Source organism: Myotis brandtii, unplaced genomic scaffold (genome assembly GCF_000412655.1).
Source record: "Myotis brandtii unplaced genomic scaffold, ASM41265v1 scaffold266, whole genome shotgun sequence".
Classification (NCBI taxonomy): domain Eukaryota; kingdom Metazoa; phylum Chordata; class Mammalia; order Chiroptera; family Vespertilionidae; genus Myotis; species Myotis brandtii.
This window is the reverse complement of record NW_005360124.1, coordinates 7,451,172-7,473,853: the sequence shown is the minus strand read 5'-3', so window position 1 is coordinate 7,473,853 and position 22,682 is coordinate 7,451,172. Positions and strand designations below refer to the sequence as shown.

General features: G+C 40.2%; 1 protein-coding gene across 2 annotated transcripts in view; it reads right to left on the bottom strand.

Moving 5' to 3' along the window:
* Window positions 1–22,682, bottom strand: part of PRUNE2 (prune homolog 2 (Drosophila)) — a 211,639-nt gene that overhangs the window by 9,222 nt on the left and 179,735 nt on the right. The window contains exons 13-19 of one of the 2 annotated variants that reach the window (XM_014541265.1): window positions 19,331–19,504; window positions 16,604–16,612; window positions 13,684–13,786; window positions 12,909–13,040; window positions 11,692–11,778; window positions 7,718–7,816; window positions 3,876–3,914 (exon numbers count right to left, since the gene is read on the bottom strand). In XM_014541265.1, the coding sequence (XP_014396751.1) occupies window positions 3,876–3,914; window positions 7,718–7,816; window positions 11,692–11,778; window positions 12,909–13,040; window positions 13,684–13,786; window positions 16,604–16,612; window positions 19,331–19,504 (643 nt within the window). The remainder of the gene's footprint in view (window positions 1–3,875; window positions 3,915–7,717; window positions 7,817–11,691; window positions 11,779–12,908; window positions 13,041–13,683; window positions 13,787–16,603; window positions 16,613–19,330; window positions 19,505–22,682) is intronic. The other variant, XM_014541264.1, reaches the window with a different exon arrangement.

Genomic DNA, 22,682 nt, shown 5'->3' with positions numbered 1-22,682 from the left:
CCCCCCCGTCTCCCCACCCTTCTCTCTGATAATCTGATATTTTCATGGAGTATATTTAGCAACTCTAGTGAACAAGGACAGTCAGGCAAGTGTTGACAGTGTGCTAGAAAAACCTAGCAAAGCTGGACTGGAATCAAGGAAGGGCAATCTTCCAAAGCTAGCTTTTCTGGTTTTTAACTTCGCATACTTCTTCCAAAGAAAACAGCAATTTGCCATCCAGTAGATATTGTCACTCTAAAGGCAGCACGTGGATTTTGCACCATTTTCAACCTAAGAATGGCTCCCTATATACAATGTAACTTTCAAAAGTATTTTTTTTTCTGTATAGATGTAAAGTTTAAAAAAAATAAGGCAGGCTGAAGAAATCACCTTCTGAAAGGCAATGAGAGGTGCTGGTGGTGGTGTGTGTATGTGGAGAGAGAATGAATGTTTGAAAACACAGGTGGGAGTAAAGCAAAACAATAGACAGGTAGGTTTTGTTCCCTGGCAGGGTATATGTTTGCCTTTGGTTAGAGCCAGCCTGCAGCTTTCTAATAAAGGTCATGTAGAAATTCAGGGTGCATTTGTCTGTTAATTGAAAGAACCTAGAATATCTGGCTTCTACAGGCTCACCACAGATCTGCAGTGACTGTGTTTGCTGAACCCCAAATCATCATGCACAGTCTGTCCAAGGATCTGGGGGTCACCTTAGAGGCTGAAGAGTTGTTTAGAAGATGTAGTTGGTTTGACAGAATGGTAGGATACAGAGGCATTTCAATCATCGGTGGGATCAACAGAGTAAAATTCTTTCTCCTTGCACATTTTCAAATGTGCAAATATATTTCAATTTCTCATAACATGTAATGTCACCATCAAAAGAAGGAGGGTCAATTGGAGGAGAATTCAGATAGGTGGCTTAGCCACTGATTCCAAAGTCAGAGCATAGAGCTCCCTAAGACAAATCTAATTATTTTTATGTGGCCAATTACTTTAAGGTGGTGATTCTCAAAGCAAGGTCCTGAGACCAGCATCAATGGGAACTATTAGAAATACAGGCTCTCGGGCCTGCTAAATCGGAAACTTTGCTGGGAGGCCCAGGATGCAGTGTTTTAGCAAGTGCTTCAGGTTATTCTGAGGCACAATAATACTGCTCCACAGCAACCATCTTAATCTTATGAATATTCATCAATTTATGCAGCAAAAATTTACTGAGCATCTGCTATGTACTGGGGATGAGCTTGGTGCTTCTTTTAGGAAGGAGATCAAGACATCTCAGCATGGCCTGAGACTATTTAGAAACCTGGGGAGACCAGGGGGTGGGCACAGGAAAGAGAACAAAAGGAAGGGGTTGAGAGAAAAAAAGAAAGCTACACAACTGAACCAAATATGATAACTGTTTCTCAATGGTAACTATGCAGGAAGAGTAAAAATATGGATGGGGGGAAAAGTCTACTGAAAGAGGCAAGATTATATGGTACTGATGAAAAAACATGGCAATCTGACTTTCTAATGGGTTTGGCTGGAAAATCATTGATGTCAGTTCCCCCCATTTTTTTGTTTTTGTTTTTGTTTTAAATATATTTTATTGATTTTTTTACAGAGAGGAAAGGAGAGGGATAGAGAGTTAGAAACATCAGTGAGAGAGAAACACTGATCAGCTGCCTCCTGCACACTCCCCACTGGGGATGTGCCCGCAACCAAGGTACATGCCCTTGACCGGAATCGAACCTGGAACCCTTGAGTCCGCAGGCCGACGTTCTATCTGCTGAGCCAAACCGGTTAGGGCCCCCCCATTTTTTGTCTTGGAAAAAACTTTCTAATTTCATAAATATGTTATCCTTAAAAAAAAAAAAAGAATCTTAGCCCGACCAGTGTGGCTCAGTGTTGACTGATGACCTATGAACCAGGAGGTCATGGTTTAATTCCTGGTCAGGGCACATGCCTGGGTTTCGGGCTCAATCCCCAGTGGAGGGTGTGTAGGAGGCAGGTGATCAATGATTCTACTCAACATTGATGTTTCTATCTCTCTCCCCCTCTCCCTTCCTCACTGAAATCAATAAAAAAATATATTTTTTAAAAAGAATCTTAACGAGAAACTCATTACTGTTTCTCTCTCTGGGGAATCTCATGTCACAGTGCAATTTGAGTACCAATGAATGCTTTACATTACACCAACATTTGGTTTCTTGATTTCTAATATCTTCCCTCCACAACTTCTTGTTTTCAATAGTTGAGTTAGAGCCTAAGAAGAACTTGTTAGAGTAAAAATTTACATAATTTTGAGTATTGTTAGTCTAACTGGGTGTTAGTTATGTTAAAAGAAAACTAGAGCATAGAAATATTGTACCAGTAAACTACCCTAATGCTAAACTTTCTAAAGCAAAAAACTTTCCTTGAATTTTTAATCCAAAAGATTCACAGTAGAGGGAAATAATTCTACAGATTACGTGCAATAAAAATGGGCCATAGGAAAAAAAATCTAAATGGATTGTTTTCATGAGGAATTGGCATTTACATCTCTGCAGAAAAATGCCACTAATTAAGATCTTATTTATACAGAATTTGTAGCTGTTTGCACATTGTCCAGATTTCCTGCATTTGCAATGTCTGTTAAAATGGGAGCTGGTCATAAAAATTAACAGTGTAAGCAACATTTGAAATGGAGAAATACAGCAAACATGCCAAATAGTACTTGTCTCCATTTAACATATAGTGTCAGAAAAATTACTTGTAATTTGGAAATAAAAAAAGGAAATTACTGGATATTCTTTCAAAGCAGCACTGAGTGGACTGAAGGACTATTTTACAACTCTTAGGATCAGAGGTTCACTTTTAGATTTTTGTTGAGCAGAGATGCAAATAATGTTTGTCCAGCATTCTAGTAAAAGATAACCCTAAGGTTGTTTATTGCCCTGCTGAACATTAATCAGTTTTGTACCTAAACCAACAATCTTATCCTAACATTCCTTCATAAATTGCCTATTGATCTCTAGCTTCAGAAATGCTCTTTGAACTGGTTTTAACACCTTACTGGTTCCTTCATTAAGTAATTAGTTAAATAAAATCACTGGCATGAATTCATTTTATATTTGCGTTAAAGTTATGATTTTGCCTTTTTGAAAATTATACTTTAACAATAGTGAGCAATGGTTTTTTTTTTTCCTATTTAGCCAAACAGCTCAAAAGCTGTTGATTAAGCAATATTTCCAAGTCACTAAATAAGGTGTTGAAAAATAGTATTTGAAAGTCATTAAATTGGTTCTACAAAAATAATTTCCACTTGTATCATTTCTCTCCATTAGTAAGGTTTTGTTGCCTCAATATAACATCCAGATGATCGTTATAGTATATGTGTTATATATACACTAGAGGCCCAATGCACAAAATTCATGCAAGAGTAGGCCTGCTGGCACCAGCTTCCCTCTGGCATCTGGGACCCGGGCTTCCCTCACAGCCCCAGCTTTGTCAGCAAGGTCGTCCAGAAGGACGTCTGGTCTAATTAGCATATTATGCTTTTATTATTATTTTATTTAATATTTTATTTATTTAATTTATTATTTATTTATTATTTTATTTATTATTATAGTGTGTGTGTGTGTGTGTATGTGTGTGCCTGTGATGTATTTTTTTGCTGTGGTGCATAAAATTGCATGTGCATTTAAAAAAATTAAACAATAGTAACAAATACGTTCTTCAAGATAACCCAAGATTCTGGGGAAAATAGGCTATAGGACAAATAACTGCAACTGCGTCTATCACAGACAAAGGGAACTTCTAAATAGCAGCGTTATTATCAGGATGCAAAAAATACAACACCCGGCATGCAGGCTCTCCCAACTCATTCCTGAAGTGCAAGCCAACACCACGCCAGCTGCTGAATGAAAACCAAGTCTTACTTAGTTGCTTCTGATGCTTCCCTCAGTTCTTCATCCAGTCTGCATGAGCAAAAAGCATCAATGTAGAAAACAAAACAAAGATAAAAAGCAAGCAGAGCGTGAGACAGTCACCCAGCAAAGCAGAGCCAAACGTAAGTGGAGCGGATTAGCTTTCAAAAACCATCCTGTGGAGCCCTGAGAGACAATCCTTCAATTAAATATGGAGTCATTTCCTCCCATTCAGTGTTTACATATGTTTACTTTGCAAAATCCTTCATAATGGTGAATATGAAAGTTGCAAGGAGATCGGAAACATGCTGGCTGAAAAAAGCTGAAAACATCCACATCAGCCTGTTGAGTAATTAAAGTTAGCTTGCAGCTTGGGCCATGTCAGGGATGTATCTGTTTAGTAGGTTTCAGTTGCAAATTAGGTTGACCTCAACAGCTTTACACACAAGACAAAGACCGAGAATGGTATACACAAGGGACTGGTGCAAGTGCTCTGGTAGCATGTTGAGGTCACCCACGAATAAGACAATGGTGCACACACACAGAGGGTCCAGCATGACTTGTAGATCAAGAGATTTTTACCTCACACTTCTCTTATGAGATTTCTCTTCATCGTACCTTATGAGATAAAAAATGGATGCAATGAGGAAAATGAGCCAACGGATGAAAACGAAAAGACAGGTCAATGTTTTAAAGAACAGTCAGAACATGAGAGAAAAAGCCTACCCAAATAGTAATCCCATTGCATTTTGGGAGAAATCTTATTTTAATTAGATATAACCAATGATTTAGGATTTCTAATGTTAGACAGCCAATCCTCATTATTTGCAGATTTTGTTTGTAAATTCACCTACTTGCTAACCTTTGTTTGCAACCCCCAACTCAAGACCTGTGGCACTTTTCATGATCACTTGTGGATGGCCTTAGAGCGGCAGGAAATGTGCGCCACCTGATGTGCACTTGCCCAGCTGATGTGGCAGGTGAGGCTCTGCCTTCTTGTTTCAGCTCTCATGCTGTAAACACATGTCCTTTTTGCCATCTATTAAGTGCCATGGTTTGGGGTTGGTTTGTTTGTTTTGCTTTTTGTTGGTATTTTGCCATTTAAAATGGCCCCCAAACATAGTGATAAAATGCTGTGTAGTGATCTCAAGCACAAGAAGGCTGGGTTGTACCTTATGGGGAATATATATGTGTTAGATAAACTTTGTTCTATAGTGTTGTTGGCCATGAGTTCAATAATAATGAATCAGCAATATATATCTAGCAAGGTATCTTTAAACAGAAACACATAAAACAATGTTATATATTAATTGGTTGATGAAAATGTGACCAGAGGCTCAAAGGAACCTAACCCTGTACTTCCTCTAGGAACAACAGTTTAGTATTTGCTCTTGGGTGTTCTAGAACATCACCCCAGCAAATAACAAGAATTGACTATAATCAGTGACTAGAAGTTTGATTCCAGATTAGGCAAGTGTTTCTTTCATTTAAGCCCTTTGATGACAAGCTCCATCCCAGCTGAATATCACTGCTGGGATTGGCTGAGATCAGATACTCTGAATGTTACACAGTGATAGGACGGAGCTATGGCTTGTATCGATTTGAAAATGGCATAACATGAAAATGAAGCAATGAAGGCCAGTAACAAAAATGGCAGAAAAGCCGACCAGAGGAGACGGGTTATGGAAGACAGGAGATAACATGGGTACATAAGGAGGACATGAGTGGTTGTAAATTTCTTTCTCCAGAAGAAAATCATTCCAAATGAAACCCTTCCTCCTGAAGTGACTTTTTAATGGAGCCCTTGGAAACAAATGTATGTAGATGAATGAAAAGGGCATGTTTAACTTTTCAACTAAAGTTTCTCACATGACAGTGAGTCTCTAAAAGCAACATGATAATAATAAATAACATTCTGGGTCACCACCTTTGTGCCAGGAGGCTTTCTGAATGCTTTGTGTACTTTGTTTTCATTTGGTCCTCAGGGCCATGCCATGACCTGCACCTCACTTCTCCAGTACACCGAGGCTGAGGCTGAGACACAGAGAGTTTTCATATGTTGCTTGAAGTCTCAGAGACACTTAGAGCCAGTAAGGAAGATTCACATCTAATAATAAGCTTCCAAAGCCCATTCTCTCATCTTTTTCCAACAGCCACCCTATAGAAGCATTACCTTATTTGCCTAGAGCAGTGATGGCGAACCTTTTGAGCTCGGCATGTCAGCATTTTGAAAAACCCTAACTTAACTCTGGTGCCATGTCACATATAGAAAATTTTTTGATATTTGCAACCATAGTAAAACAAAGACATATTTTTGATATTTATTTTATATATTTAAATGCCATTTAACAAAGAAAAATCAACCAAAAATATGAGTTCGCGTGTCACCTCTGACACGCATGTCATAGGTTCGCCATCACTGGCCTAGAGTGTGGACAATGCTGACTTCCACTAGAAAAGAGGATGTCCTTGTCATTTTTTACAAATAGAGACAGTATTATAGGAGGTGAGTGCTCCAGTACTTTCTTTTAATATAAAGAGTAGGAGTTGATTTTTGAGATGGGGCGCATCATTTTGAAGCAGCAGGCCAGAGCTGTGAGGTGTGCTGGTTGTGGGAACCTTAGAAGCTAAAGAAGATGAGAGCCATTGCTGGGGCTTTACGAACACTCTGCTTGATTCAGCTGAGCCAACTGCCACTCTAAGCCCAGTCAGTACCCTGGGTTCTTGCCTGATGCTGGGATGTAGGGAAATCAAATGCATCCACTCCTGAGCTTTGACTTTGGATGGATACATTAAAGGAGGAGAAGGAAACTACTAGGAAAGGGCTCAGGAACTCGGGTGCCAGCCAAACCGATTCTAGTTCCATCTTTCCTTGTTCCTACCTATTCTTTGCATGAGCAACTTCTCTTTACTGACGTGTCTTCCCATATCTGTGAATGATATAGAGCGCAGTTGGCATAGAAACACACTAATGAGAATCCTTCCCTTTCAGTTTCTATGCCTTTTTTTAAAAAATGAGGACTCTATTTTTATGGGGGTGCCCAGATTGGAAGGTCCATTTTCTTATCCATCTTCTGAAGAAAGATGGGTATCCTTGTCTGTTTTCTTTGAGCTGATGGTTACCTTCCTCTCAATTCGATTCAAATAAAAAACGAGGGAATTAGACACAGTGAAACAAAACACGACCCACAGAAAGCAATGGTTCTTTGCAACCATGAAACAAGAGGAGTATTCACTCTCCTGTATCTGTGTTTTTAAATTCTAGCTCCAAGTGGTTGTTTAGTTAACTTATACTCCTATTTTTTGTAGCACAATCCTGTGGCCTTCAGCATCAGCGCTGGTGCCTTCATTACCCCGTGCTGAGTGAGGAACTGTCCCTAACCGCCACTCACCACTCAGCCTTATTTTTCACCTGAAGGGAACCATGAAGGAAAAGGATTCAGAAGAAAACAGAGGAAGGTTACTTCCCCTCACTCCTCTTTCCCTAGGGTCATGCAGGCAAATAACTTTATACAAGGCGATAAAGAAATCCGTGCTGTGCTCACACCCGATTGTGTCTGTGTGGAATGGGAGACACAAGTAACAGATGTGCTGATTGTGTTAAATTTATGCTTTCTCCAAAATGATAGTAAAATTCAGAGTGAAAATGAGCAGTAGTCAATACTTCCAAAGAAAGATTATGTGAAAAAGGATCTAAAAGAACAGAACACTAATCTTACTGGAGAGTATTTAAAATTTCTTTTAACCATAAGATAATGCCATTTCCCCACTACTGAAGAAATGAGTTGTTTTCTAATCTCCTTTTCCAAACATGCAATATTTCTTACCAAATCTTCAGAACCATCAGGACTTACTTGATGATGCTCTCTGGAATCTGGATGCAATCCATTGGGATCAGCCCACTGAGCTCTGATAAGCTGCTGACATATTTAATTTTACTGCTGAATTTTGAACTAAAAAAAAGGAAGGAAAGAAGAATCTATGATTAGTTGCTCCTTCATCCTTCCTAAGGTCACTGCCTCTTCTTGAAAATCCCGATATACTTAATACCTTGTCCCAGCACTCTCTTGAGCAGAAAGGATACATTATCTGAGTAGTTACTACGTGCCAGAGACTAAGTGGTTTATATAAATCATCTCATTTATTTCTTAGTACAGGCTAGTGCAGTAGGCACTCTTATTATTCTCTTTTTAAAGATAAGGTAACCGAGACACAGGGAGTTAAGTACTCACCACCAGTAAGTGGCAAAGCCTGGATTTATACTCTGGACCACACATCACATGACCTCCTGTGGTTCCTGCCACTCTGCACTGTCACTGGTTATGGTTTGCTTGTTTGTTTATTTGTTTTTAACAAACAAAAATCTTGTCATTTTATTCTTCTTTCTTTTGTTTTAGTTTTAGTTACATTTTAAATATTTTCAAAATTTTTCTGTAAAGTTTTAGTCTGAGAGTTCATTCCAGATGAACCAAAGTTAAAAACCGGTTCCAATGATTGGGTTTCAATTACAAACCACTTCCATCTAAATGATTAGATGTTTTATAAGAATGCATGTCTCCATTACTGGTGTAATTGCAAACTAATTTTAAAAATGCATTATTATTCCACTTGAAAGGGAACTTGATCAAGCATTGAATTTTCTCAGATGGTTTCAAATGAAAAGGTCCTCCCCAGTCTATTGGGATTGTGCTGAGCTGTCCGCCAACTGTACTTCCTTCTGTTTCAACTACTGTGCATTCTAGCAGGAAGCTTCTCAAGGTCATGTCTCTATAGATCTATCTTTCCATTTTACTTGCAGTTTTGACCCCGGGTCACTGGCTGTGCCTTGTGAGCAACTTCCTCCCTGTACAGTCACTTCTAGCCCTCCTGATGAGTCTTGGGTGAACGCACACTACCAATGATATGCTACACTGGACCTCTTCCTTCCTCCAGATTATTGTGCCAGACTCAGGTTTTGATAAAAGACAGAGTGAATGGAGTGAGTGGGAGGAAGTAGGCACGCAAGGGGAAACCTCCATCTCCGGTGTTACGTTCGCTGGAATGTACAGTTCTCTAAACATGCCACCTCCTCTCCTTCTTGGTATATTTGTACCTGCTATTTCCTCTACCTGGTTTTAGCGAGCCAATCCTATTAGTTCATCAAAATTCACCTTGCCCAGCCAGCATGGCTCAGTGGTTGGGTGTCAACCTATGAACCAGGAGATCATGTTTTGATTCCCGGTCAGGACACATGCCTGGGGGTTGCGGGCTGGATCCCCAGTGTGGGGTGAGCAGGAAGCAGCCAGCCGATCAATGATTTTCTCTCATCATTGATGTTTCTCTCTCTCTCCCTCTCCCTTTCTCTCTGAAATCAAGAAGAATGTATTCTTTAAAAAACTCACCTTGAAGGCTCATTCTTCTGGAAAGCTCCTCTCTCAATGCAACTCTCAGCCTTCTCCATCTTTGATCCCAGAACTCCCCCTCACCTTGAGTCATCACCCCTCATTGTGCTTTAATTGTACTCTGCTTTATAATTGTTTATTGTATGCCTTTGCCTGCTTTGCCCTCTTTAAGGACAGCAACTGAGCTATTTAATTCATCAGTCTCCAGCACCTAGCCCAGTGCTTGGCACAACAGACTATTCATTTTTAAAAAGGAATGTGTCATATACCTCTCTCATAGTAGTTACCTTTTAGCATTTTACTTGCAGTTTTGACCCTGGGTCACTGGCTATGCCTTGTGAGCAACCTTCCTCTCCATACAGTCACTTCTAGCCCTGCTAAGACTTGGGTGAACACACACTACCAACAACCTATAAAATAGACCCAAAATACATTTAAGTGGCCTCTTCTTTTGGGTGTAAAAGTTGGTTACACTGATGTGAATTGATTCAGAAGGGGGATATTAAAAGAGGGCCTTACATGATGGAACTGTAAATACAATGTGTACGTACAAATGTGTGGTCTTCAGAATTAGGCAGATGATTGGGTTCAAAGCCTGAGTTTCACTTACATGTTACTTTCGACCTGGGGTTGACAAACTACAGCCCACAGGCCACAGCCAACTTGTTAACTGCTTTTTACAGTTCTTGAGCTAAGAATGGGTTTTATATTTTTTAAATGGTAGAAAAAAAATATCAAAAACAAGAATATTTTGTGATGTAAAATATTTAGAAAATTCAATTTCAGTATTCATAAATCAAGTATCAAGTTTTACTGAAACACAGCCGTCCTTATTGTTTATATATTGTCTGTGGCTGCTTCTGCCCCACAATGGTGGAGTTGGGTGCTTGTGACTGAGACGATACGGCCCACAAAACCTATAATATTTACTATCTGATCCCTTACACAGTGGGTTTGCTGGCTCCTGCTTTAGACAATTCATTTGACCTCACTGATTCTCAGGGTTTTTTCCTGTATCACGAAAATAGTAAATAGCACTTCCTTCAGAAGACTGTCATGAGGATGAAATGAAATAATGCACGTAAGCATCAATAAATGTAAGTCATTATTATATGTAATTTACCACAACACTATTTGCTATTATTGTTGTTGTAATTATTACTGTATTGAAACTCCCTTCAATCAATAATGTTGAATTTTAACAATTTTCAATATTTTTATAGTAATAAACATTTTGTGATTTATCAACAAGAAACATTTGTTTTGTAAAGACTGAATTATTTAAAAAATCATCAAATCCATATCAGTTCTAATGTTTACTTTTTACACATTAAACTTTTTATAAGCTATTCACTGTACATGAATTCCTACTCCTTGTCAAAGTATTTTCTGCTATTATTAAAATAAATGTTTCTTTGTATACTTTAAATATTTCATGTTATTTTTAAGGCAATTTGACATGTGAAGAGCTAACCTTGTCAGAGGAAAATTAGATTGAATCATGCCACTCAATTGTTGTAAGTAAAAAATGGGAATGTTAAATAATTATAAGTGAACACTGAGCAAAAAGGGTAGAATTTGAAAGGCACAGTAAAATTTATGTTTAAAAAAGGGGGAGGGGATTTTAATCTCAATTTTTTTTCTCCAGAAGTAAGGTTAGCAGAATTTTGCTTAGGGATTCATCAATAACTCTGAGGTAGAAAAATGTCAGTTTATCTAATCTGTATCCTGATGTTAGGCAATACTTTATTTTATTATATTTTTTAAGTTCTCTAGAAAATGCATACTATCCCTTTCATTTAACTGTTCCAAGTCTTTCTATGTTATGACATCTATCTTACTTTTCTGTGCATTCCCAAAATGTAAGGGTATAGAGCATGTGGGACAACATAAATGATGAATAAATATTCACTGAATTGAACCAAAAGGAAACTGAGAATCCTCATGGGAGATTTAAAACAGCTGTCAACAAGGCTACCCAGACTCTTTACCTAACTTTGGTGACCCACATGATATTTGTTCAGCAAAAATAGAACAATTAAGATAAGACATGGCTCCTGCTTCTGTCCTTGGTTTTTGTCTTTATTTTCTATTGTCATGTTACTCTGTCTTTTCTATTCTCTTTACCATATATCACTTTAAAAGTATTGTCTATTCCTTTGTGTAAGGTGACATGGAAACCCACCCTGTCATCTTTTATATTTACAGCAACCCACATAGAGATCATGCTTTATAATAATTGGCGGTGAAACAATCATTATGAAATAATGCTCACTCTTAATTAGTGTCTTTCACTGGATAGTCTAATGTATCTTTCCAGGAAAGGCAGAGGCAAATATCTTCCTAAATACCCTCTTAATTTATTAATTCTTGTTTATAGGTCAATTAATACATTTTTTAAAAATCTACTAATAATGCTTTTACTGTTACTATAATAATAATCAAACCTTATAAAAGGTCGTGTCACTGCAAGGAGTGTTCTGATGAACCAAGATGGATGAACAATGATGAATGATTTCAAATTCTTCCGCAACCTAGTTTGAAAAAGGAAAAACAATTACTCATAACCCATTTTTAGTGGGAATTAAAAAAGAAAGCATGTTCCCAAATAAGAATATATACACAGAGTTCTAGGCAAGTTGCTATTACCAATAGGGAAAGTATAGAATAGTCATAATTCATAAAAAATGCCTTTTGATACGTAATTTGAAACTTTTGTGATTCAAGCATTATTTTCTCAGAATAAATATAAACTAAAGTGGTTGTATTCACAGAGTCTATACATCTATAACCATCATGGCATATTTTTGCTTAACAATGCTTTTCATTTTTGTCAGCATTATCCTTACTATTTTGAAAAGTACACTTTTACAAGCAACTTAATTTATTTGATCTCTGAGCCTTGGTGTCTTCTTACATATAGTGAAAACAGAAACCATATATCAAGTGGTTGTTTGGCCTGCAGGTTACCATTTTAATGTTGTTGATTTTCAGGCACATTTTTCAGCGTTAGTAATGCTACTTTATGAATGTTTGGATCATTAAACGAATTTTAGTTACTGTAACAGGGCACGCATGTGCTGTTATGTAAGGAGCTACATCTAAGTGGATGCCACACCCATCATAGATATCATAAACTGGTATGTTTATTATGACAGTTTCCCTGTACATGGCAATAATGTGTTTTGTTCTATTAAAACCAGTACGAATGAAAGTAAAGTATCTTGAAGAAGGGGCACCCAAAGGCACCTTATGGGCTAGTGGTTAACATGAATTAACAGTGAATTCTGAAATAAGAGCTCAACATTTTCCAAAATCACAATAGACCCAATGCACATTAATAGCATCAAGATCACATGGCACGAGTAGAGAATTGTAGATGCTGGTTTAGCAGCTCAAATTGCGCCTCAATGTGGCAATAACATGCAGAATTTAAAGCACAGTTTGGTCATTAGGTCTGACACTACAACATTTAACAAAATTGGGGGAGGATTTGCTTGGGGCACCAAGTGACACTTTGATTAATATGTTATCATTTATTATCTCAACTCTGCATAATTCAATGTTCCTAAAATATAACTGCATTTTGGTAGACTAAGAGGGAGTCAGAAATAGGAATTATTGAGAAAGTAAAACTAGGGATTAAATAATGGAGCCCACCTACCGTCTGTCAATCATCTGGTAGCATTTCTTCATCCAGCCCAGCCCTGGCATCTTCCGTCTTGGGGTTGCACCATTCAAGTACACAATCATATAATCTTCAGCTACCATCAACTCTAAAGTACTTATTACATATCTGATCACAGGAAGGAAGAGGAGTGTTTTCAGTTCCCACATGAAATGCTTCATTTTATCTACACCATAATTAGGTAACATTTAAATGACAGGGTGTATAACATTTGAGAATGGTTGTGCATATTACCTCTTCACCTGGAGAAGAATGCAGTTACCTAAGATCATTTCTGAGAGTGAGTACTGTTCATTTAAATATACAGTTATCTTTCTTTTTTTTTTAATGCAGGTACACTAAAAATATGTGTGGGTAAGAAACCTAACTTTCAAAAATGTCAAAAATGTTATCATATACTAAGGACAACCCAGATTAAATAAGGGCAGATCTAAATGAAGCCAGGTTCTCATCTGTTGACTAAGAACATGTTATCGGGGAACAAATATTAACACTTCACCCAGAGGAAATGTTACAGCATTTTAAAATGCAGGCCAAGCTGTGTTTGTTTAGTTTTCAATCCATTCTACTAACAAGAGTGACTTTAAAGGTTTTAGTCTCTTGAGCAATGTTCCTAGACAGAGATTTCATTGGCTTTTTCTCAAAGGCTTAGCACAGTCTACATCACTTATTTCCTTTTATTAAAAATGCGGATCTGCCATACATGCCCACAGACATTAACTCAAAGCACTTTGTTGTAAGTATCACTCACAGGAAAAGATTTTCCATGACATAGTGGTAATCCGCCCGACTGCTGTCTGGCAGAAAACAGGCGGCAAACACAATGATGGCATTTAGGCCATCCCCATAGTATCCTGGGAGACAAACAAAAAGACATTTGTAACCAATTGAAAGCTTTAACAAGATAATATTTAACCTAAAGAATAAATCTGGAAGCCTTGGCAAGTGTGTGGATGTGGTTAAAACAGATATATCTTTAATTGAGTATTATACAGACTATACTTTTATAAGTATATACACATATAATTATCTCCCAGTGGTTAACATATATGTTATCTAGAGTCTTATATATAGTGTGTGAATATATTTGCATATATCGGGTATCCATATATTGTGAACGATTACATGTGTTGTACATAGTCATGCCTGGGTGTATAAATACTCAATTTATCAAAGAATAGGAGCAACACCTTCTGATTTATGGGTTTCTAATTTATATATTTTAAGAACATAATTTATATAATACTTCTTTTCCTTTCATGGCTTTAAAAAAAAAGTCCAGAGTAATTCACATTTTTAGCTCTTTTAAATTTTAACTTGGAGGGAAAACTTAGTCACCAAATTCCACTACAATCTCCGACTCACAGACTTCAGCGACCAGATGCTTGTGAGTAGACAAGTAACCGCCTTGGCTTTGATTTGGAGGACTGGTTCCCTGTGATCTCCAGGTGCAATAGACGGTGAGGGAAATACTCTCCGGTAGAGATAACTGGGCACAGAAGTCAGAGCCTCGTCTCTTAGAGAAAGGGCAAACTCAAGAAGGGTTGGTCTGGATTTTTAGGAAAATAGATGCTTTGGAAAAAACTGGAGAATTACTTCTTGGCAACATGGGTGGAGGGTGGAGTTCTATTTGCAGATGGTGGTGAGAAAATAGGAGGCAGGAGATGCAGACAAGTGTGTTATTGAAACTCTAAGGGCCAAGGAAAATGCAGAGATATCTCAGGACATTTTACCCACTTTGGAAAGCTCGGCTCCATCCTTTAATCAAGCTCTGGGTTCCCTTAGAGCTCATCTTTGAAATTCATGGCAGCAGTTGATCAGTTTCCCACGGGTTTCTGTATGGGATCTCACGTGTCTTCTAGACTTCAACATGGAAGCAATGCACTGTAGGGTCATGTTTTTATATCCCCTTTTAAACACTTGCAATTTTTGTCGTATCACATAGTTCTGAACTTCAGAATCATTACAGAGATTTCCTCAAAGCTCTGAGTGGGAGGACAGGACACACGCTCACGCCTGATCCAGTCCTCTCAGAACTCAGTGTGTCTCATTCTTTCTGAACTCTAAATACCCCTCTGGTGATGACAAGGCAGTAAAATACTGGCTGGATATAGATTTGGATGGGGCTTAACTTTTGAAAAGCAGTTTAATAAGATGTTCTCTACAAAGAGAGAGTGGGATTCTACCACAAAAGAGGTGGAGAAGAGAGTGATACCATCTAAAAATATATCAAATTATGGGTTCATGTGTATTACTAATTTGAGGTTGTATACAGTGTTTACAGAAGATGCTACCTATGTAAGTCTATATCTGATGCAACACATGTTTGTGAAACAGGATTGCAGTAGCTTCCCTCTGGACTCTTTGCTTTAGTTCCATCTTTTCCAATATGTTGATATTTGCCAACACACTTTTAGAATGTGATATGAAGGAAAATGACAGAGATATATTTCAATACAAGAAGTATTTGTTCCTTGGAACAATTTTCTTTAAGAAGCTTAAATGGAAATTCATAAAGGATAAGTTGACTTAGCTACACTAATCCTACCCCATGAAGGTATGCAATTCGGACTCAGCACAATGAAAAAGGTGGCTTCATCAGAAGAGACAACAGACATAATGAATCCAGCTTAAAAGCAGGTGCAAAAGCATCCTTTGGAAAGCATCTTTCTAAATGTAGCTGTTTGGCTGTCAGAATAACATCAAGATCATGACTGCTCAGTTGCTTTGATTTCTTTTTCTGTTTCTGAAGAATTTCTAAGAGTTTCTCAAAAAATGAAAGCCTGGGGTTTATGAACAGTATTTCAGAGGTCGTCTTAAATGGCAGTTCAGATCTGTGTCCATGCTGTCTGTCCTTGGAACGCTGTCATGTTCACTGGAGTTCATGTAACCAAACAAATGCTTAAGGACCAACTTACCATCTTCTGACCATTGTCTAAGTCAGGAATGGCTCTACATAAAAATTACTAAAATTTACGAAGACGGCTTTTTGTACTTTGGGGCACCTGAACAGTTGGAAGGGAAGAAAAGAGAGAGGAAGGAAACAGGAGGCGAGGAGGAGATGTATGAAAGGAAATGGAAGGAGAAGAGCTCCTCAGGAGAGTTCTCCATCTAAGTCAAGAGCTGGTGCCATTGTTGACAGGCTTTGGAGACACTGTAAATAGCAACGGCTGACAAAGTGCAATGACCAGAATGAGTGGACCATTCCCTCTTGTCCCTCACAGATTTCCTCAAGGGGACTGGCTAACCCGACTTCTATTCTAAATATGCAGCTTTCTCATGTGAAGTTGCCCGTCAGCAACTGCATGATGCATTTGAAATTTGGGTTTTAAAAATGTGTATTTTATTAGCCTCTCTTCTCAATGACCATAAAGTGAATTCAGAGCATGTGTGCTGAGGTGCGTGAGCAATCCCACCATGGTGCCTCCTGAGACCCTCTGAAGCAGTGATGCAAACCTTACCTGAGGCAGAACAGACAGGCATGAAAGGGACGTAACACAAGTTTGCTGGCCCGCAAATGGAATGGAGACAGAAGGAAAGATGCCACAGTCACAACCAAAACATCACACACACACACACACACACACACACACACACACACACACACCAGCCAGTAACTCTTCTCATTCTTTCCAGGATCATTTGTCCAGCAACACGGCAGAGAAGGTTACCTGAATCTCCTATAATGAAAGAAATAAAAAAAACAAAAACAAAAACAAGAAAGGAAACTCCTTGTTACAATGCTATGGCACAGCTGCCCTTGGTCATTTAAATATATTCTCTGCTTCAAGTTCAAAAAAGCCAGTTCTGGCCTCAGAGTGACCCCACGCTGCTGGCGGATCCAAACTACCCAGGCCTCTCTTTGCTTTTTTATTTAAGCAGATGGCAGGAATATTGGTCACCCTCTTATGACTGATGAAGTGATTGAAGCCCAGAGAAGTTATGTGACTAATTATCAAGATCACAAATTAATTCCTGGAAAAATTGGGTCTTGAACCTCGTTACTGTAAATCTGTGCAGGGCCTCTGACAATAGCTCACATCGAGGTCACTAAAGCAGAGGACCGGATTATTTGTTCAAAGACTGCTCTCCCACACTGATATTCCCAACCGGTATGGACACTTGGTAAGGCCTTGTTTTCTGGGTAATTTATGCAGCTCTTTTAACCACCCCCAACTCTCATCTTGCAATTGCGCAGAGCACAACAGCTGGCACTTCTCTGTTGGCCTGAATGGGAAAACATCCTTATAGCAAAATGCAAGACACCCAAACAAGATTCCCATCCACGGTGGGGTGCTGCTTTTTAAATGCCCATCAGAAGCCAGGATGGCCAACTCCACAGACTGGTAACTAAGGAAGGCTGCCTTCTCATCCCTAAGGTCTAAGAAAGTGGTGTGAGCTTCCAACACAGAAGACAAAGCTCTGACAAATTCAGAAGCAACATCTGAACGATCTTTGCCTACGGAGCACAAAAGCTGTTCAGGGCATAGGAAGAGGCGGCATCACGCTAACGTGCTAGATGGGTGCAGCCAGAGGCACAATCATGCAGGCCAGCGCCCAGAGAAAGACGAGGTGGAGCTGGGGGTAGGAAAGGTGGCCTTGTCTTCCAAACTGGACAGTCACACAGACAAAAACCGAACTCAGCAACAGAACGAAGAGGAGCTAATGCCAATGGGAGTAGGTGGCAGGGATGGAGGGCACAGCAAACCAGGTCATCCCTGAGGGGTCAGCTCAGTTATATCCCAGAGGACGTGACAGGCAGAAGCAGGGCTTTTTCTGTCCCTACTGTGTTGATGACAACCACTCTCTCCTAATTCAGGCAGCAGACCCACTCACACAACCCACATACTTTTACTGTGGTGGAAAGAACAGGCAGGGGGGTGTACTGGAGGGACAAGAGGTGTTAGGAGAGCAGCGGAGCAGTGAGCCTGCCTTCTTTACAACCAACGGCTCTCCATTTAAGACCAAGGGGTAGAAATGTATAAATATTATCACTGTTCTACACTTTTTTGTCCTTTTTTAAGAATGAACACAGGCTACTTTTATAGTTAGCCTCTGATTTGTTTTTTATTTCCAAACAAATCATACCTCCTTTGTGCCCGATGGGTGGTACAAAGGAGGCATGGCCTTCTGGGAAGATCTGGGTGACATTCAGGTTGTGGTTTTCATCATACCAAAGGGTTGGCTCTATGACCACTTGTCTGTCACCTCCGGGAGGTCAGGCCAGCTCTATTCTGAAGGGCTATGGGAAAGTTTCTCTCAGAGGAAATGGCCCCAGCCCACAGCACTATCCTGGGGACATACTGCCATTTCAGGCCACACTGTGAAGCAGGGAAAAGGTAGGTCATGGCTGAGGACACCTATTGGCATTTTCCTTCACTGTCATGGTTGGAGTCCCTGGGTGGTCAGATACTTACCTGCAGGGAGCAATGCATGGGCTGGAAAGTGGAAAATTTGCTGGTGGAGGGAAATTTGATTGAAAAATACAAAATGTCCTTCTGCCAGTTAGAAAACAAAAGCTAGGAGTTTAATGTTGTCCCAAGATGCTTATTTCCCTGTCCTTGATGAGGAAGAGGGAAGAATGTTTGCCTCGTCAGCTTACACTGTTCCGGAACAGCCTAGTGGTTAGGGGGGTGCCTCGGGACTGCAGGGAAGGAGTGCATGCAGCAGAAAAATAAAAAAACCGTCGATGCTTTCTGAAGTTGACCACGTTAAATGTGTTGCTCATCTGACTTGTTGTGAATCCCAGATTAGTCCAGGCTCTGAAGCTCCAAGAAAGCACTAGAAATACAAAACACCACTTGTTCTCCAATCACCACTGTCCTCCCTTGCCCCTCACTAGGCACATGGAGGTTTTGGCTGGAACTGGCTGTTGTCAGGCACAGGTGTAATGGAGTTTAGAGAAAAGCCAGTTTCAGGGAGGGGAAAACAATGACAAGGCTGAGTCTAAAAAGATTTCCTAAAGCTTCTGAAGAGGATTCAAAATACTATTTTGTAATTAGAAGCAGCTCTACTATAGTGTTCTTATTGCAGGCTACGGTAGTATGGACTCAAAAACAATTCAATTAAACCCTACAACCAACCCAAATGAATTCTGAACAGACATTATTAAACTGGACAACTCTGGCTTTCAAAAAATTTGCATAGAAGATGACAACTATCAGATCTGTGATATGAAAAGCATTTTTCACATTGGAAAATTATTTTTGCATAGTCGGCTTTGCAATGTTTATAGAATTGGGTGTGAAGTGATATATTTAGCTCTACAGTCCCCTAAACATTGACTGCCCAATAGGGTCTGTGGGGTGCCATGCTGCAGAGAACCCTAGTTTCATTTTCTAATAAAAATATAAGGCTGCCTGCTCCCCTGTTCCAAGATCCACAAAGAGCTGGACTACCTCCATGAGAAATGACTCTCCTGTAGGGCTCGATGACCTTCATGTCAATCCGCTGCTCTTGTTCTCCAATCACCACTGTCCTCCACAGCCGGTTGTCCTCCCGCTCCTCTTCTGCCGTATATTCCGGAATGGACTCGGACTCTTGGCCAGAATCTTTGTTGGCTGTGGGAATCTCTGGAAAGGAAGCACAGAGCCAGGCTTCATTGAAGGAGCAAGACCTTTACCGTTGAGGCAGTTCAACAACCAGCTGCCTCCTGTCAGAGTCAACCTGATGGAACTGCCTATTTTATACAAATCACAGCGCTTAACACCATCCTGACCACATAAACGACACTCAGGGAAGTCTGAGGATTCACTGACTGAACAACCAGATACATTGCTAAGATCAAGCTGAGGGTGGGGACAGATGCAGGGCTAGAGCTGTCCTTGGTCAGTAGTGGCCCAGAGGGGATAGGCTGTACCAGCTCATCCTTGGTCATATAGGTTGAAGACCACAGGCCTTTCTGATGGGGTAAAAGGCTATTATCAGGTCTACATAATCTTGTTTTCCTTGGGCCACATTTCCTGGTGTATCCTGAGTGTGCAGGGTCTTAGTCTCTTGATGATACCACAGTCTAGACCCCTGCTCTGAGACTCTTACAATGGAGCAGAACCTCCATCCCTATTTGGAGCATATCTGGACATAAATTTGATATACTTCCCATGAACTTTTCAAAACATGCTAGAGCAAGATTTCACAGGAAACACAAGAAAGTAACTCTGTAGACCAGAAATGTTCCAAGGCCCCAAATTCTCAAGACTCCTATTTATAGGTGCATAAGGCAATAAAAGAAGCCCACTGAGCATCTTGGGGGAGAAATTTACTACCCACTCTTGTGCATCCAGAAAAAGCACTCATGTTACATTTTTTTAAAAGAATAAACAGCAATGGTTTCTGTTTTTGCTTCAAGTACTAGCAGAGTTTAACAATGATTAATCTTTGTAGGTTTAAGTAATTTGGAGGAAACGATTATTGATAACTTTCAAAATAATTCTGTGAGATGTTATCTAATTTTTCTTTCTTTTAAAAATATGTTTTTATTGATTTCAGAGAGAGGAAGGGAGAGTTAGAGAGAGAGAGAGAGATAGAAACATCAATGATCAGAGAGAATCACCAATCAGCTGCCTCCTGCACATCCTCTACTGGAGAGTGAGCCCACAACTCAGGCATGTGCCCTGCCTAGGAATAGAACCGTGACCTCCTGGTTCATGGGTCAACGTTCAACCAAAGAGTCACACGAGCTGGGCTATCCTATTTTTCCATTCAAGGAAATGACCTTTGATTTACTTATATTCTTTTTATGGGACTTGGATAATAATAGCAATACTTTGAGTACCTACCATGTGTCAGGCACAGTAGTTGTACTAGACATGATACCAATGCAAAAACTAACTGAAGTAGTTACCTTAGGTCACAGAGTCAGAAAACAAATATAGTCAAACCCTGACCTTTTCTACTCTTCTAAGCTATCACATTGTAACTCGAATGTGTGATTGTCTCATTCTTGTTTATTTTACTATGAGGCTGTGAGTTCCTTGGGCTAAGAAGTTCTACCCGAATTACCTTTAATATTCATCTCCACACTTAGCTTGGAAAACTGCACAGACTACTCAATAAAAATGGGGAAGGTGAGTGGGTAAATAAAGCTTTGAAAAGTTCCTGGAAATATAGGCAATCTTTAAGGAAGCCACAACAAAGCTATTATGCTCCGGAAGATTCCGTAAGACACATTCAAACATGTCTAATTTACCTGCGACTTAGAATAATAAAATGAAGTCCAGTTGGGAAGCAATCCTAGGCTTTTTTGCCAACACCAACAGCTACCACCACCCACAGAGCCTTGCCTCTCCCGGCCTCCTCTGTGTTCCCACCAGCGCTCAGCAGCTCACTAAGGATGGAAAGCAGCAGCCTTTGGCTTTAGATCAAGCACGGTGTTGCTGCTATAAATCCATCCATCTGCATATGGAATCCCTTCCTGCTTCTCCCTTCCTGTTGGGTTAGGGCCCTTGGATGCTCCTCTTAGCTCCCTTCCAGGGACACTGTTTTCCATCTGGTCTCTGTGCCGGCAGAACTCTGGGCTCTGTTGTTGGTTTGTCTTTTGATGCTGCTGTATACACAGGCTCTCCCCTGCAATGAACTCACCATCCACCAACCCCTCTTCATCCTGTTTGAGACTTTTTGGCCTGCTCTAAATTGGCCTGGGTGATCAGTGTGGGCTTGTTTTGTTTTCTGCATGCTTTACTGAGGCTACTTCATTTCAAAGTTTTGTACACTATATTCTTTTTTTCTGATTATAAAAGTAAAACACACTCACCCTGGGCAGTATGCTCAGAAGTTAGAGTGTTGGCCCAAACACTTTAGGGTCTCGGGTTCGATTCCCGGTCAAAGGTACATGCCTGGGTTGCAGGTTCAATCCTTGACCCTGGTCGGGGCATGTGTGGGAGGCAACCAACTGATGTATTTCTCTCACATCAATGCTTCTCTCTCTCTCTCTCTCTCTCTCTCTCTCTCTTCCTCTCCCTCTCTCCCACTCTCTCTAAAAATCAATGGAAAAATATCTTCTGGTAAGGATTAACAACAATAATAACAAAAGTAAAACACACCAATAAAAGTACAAGCAATATGAAATTGATCATGAAAACAACAAAAATCTTTAATGCCGGAAACCAAGATGGCGGCATAGGTAAACACCGGAGTTTGCTGCCTCGCACAACCACTTCAAAAATACAACTAAAAGACGGAACGGACATCACCCAGAACCACAGGAAGGCTGGCTGAGTGGAAATTCTATAACTAGAAGGAAAGAGAAAAGCATATTGAGACTCAGAGGAGGTGTGGTGCGGAAGTAAAATACTAAGGTACAGAGGCGCACGCGGAGCGGGCTGGCGGCTGAGGGCGCGGTTGTCTTTTTTAATCGGGAGGGAGTCTCAGGCTCTGAGCTCCAGTTCCGGGCAAGTCTCTGGGGACCCAGACTCATATGGGAGAAGCGGGACTGCCTGGCATCGGTCAGAACTCGAGGGCAGCTTTCTCTCGGAGGCACTTGGAGCAATTGCTGGAACACTGAGAAGTGGGGCCTCTGAAGGCAGGACTGAGAGCAGCCATAACTGCTCGCTCCGCCCGCCCTGTTGATCCCCTGGGACCCGCCCGCCCAAGCCTTGCATGGAGGCGTTTGCTGGATAGCCTCAGGCAGAGGCTAGATTAGCACCTCCCTAGAGATCCAGGACAGAAGTTCTCCCCTGCAGACACAGCTGATTCTCACAGCCAATTGGCCTGGAGGTTAATCCCTCCCAGTATTACCTACAACAATCAAGG